This window comes from Merops nubicus, unplaced genomic scaffold (genome assembly GCF_000691845.1).
Source record: "Merops nubicus isolate BGI_N331 unplaced genomic scaffold, ASM69184v1 scaffold18825, whole genome shotgun sequence".
In the NCBI taxonomy this organism is placed as follows: domain Eukaryota; kingdom Metazoa; phylum Chordata; class Aves; order Coraciiformes; family Meropidae; genus Merops; species Merops nubicus.
The window spans coordinates 395-677 of record NW_008610538.1 but is presented as its reverse complement, the minus strand read 5'-3'; the positions used below and the strand labels follow the sequence as shown (position 1 = coordinate 677).

The following is a 283-nucleotide window of genomic DNA, read 5'->3' as shown; positions in this document are numbered from 1 at the left end:
GCAGCTTCCTAACCTGCTCCTGTCTTTCCCTTTCCCTCCGCTGCTCCCTGGCGTGCACGGGACCCAGGAGGCTGCGAGCTCGACCTGGCCTGCTTCGTCCAGCTGATCAACGAGATGGGGGGGATGGCAGCTTCCTAACCTGCTCCTGTCTTTCCCTTTCCCTCCGCTGCTCCCTGGCGTGCACGGGACCCAGGAGGCTGCGAGCTCGACCTGGCCTGCTTCGTCCAGCTGATCAACGAGATGGGGGGGATGCAGCAAGTGACTGACCCCAAGAAGCGGAACA

General features: G+C 63.3%; 1 protein-coding gene across 1 annotated transcript in view; it reads left to right on the top strand.

Annotated features, from left to right (window-relative positions):
* Window positions 1–283, top strand: part of LOC103773577 (protein Jumonji-like) — a gene marked incomplete at its 3' end in the record, with an annotated part of 102,881 nt that overhangs the window by 102,207 nt on the left and 391 nt on the right. The window contains 1 exon segment of the mRNA XM_008940953.1: window positions 194–283. This exon segment is cut by the window's right edge and continues 17 nt beyond it. Within this exon segment, the coding sequence (XP_008939201.1) occupies window positions 194–283 (90 nt within the window).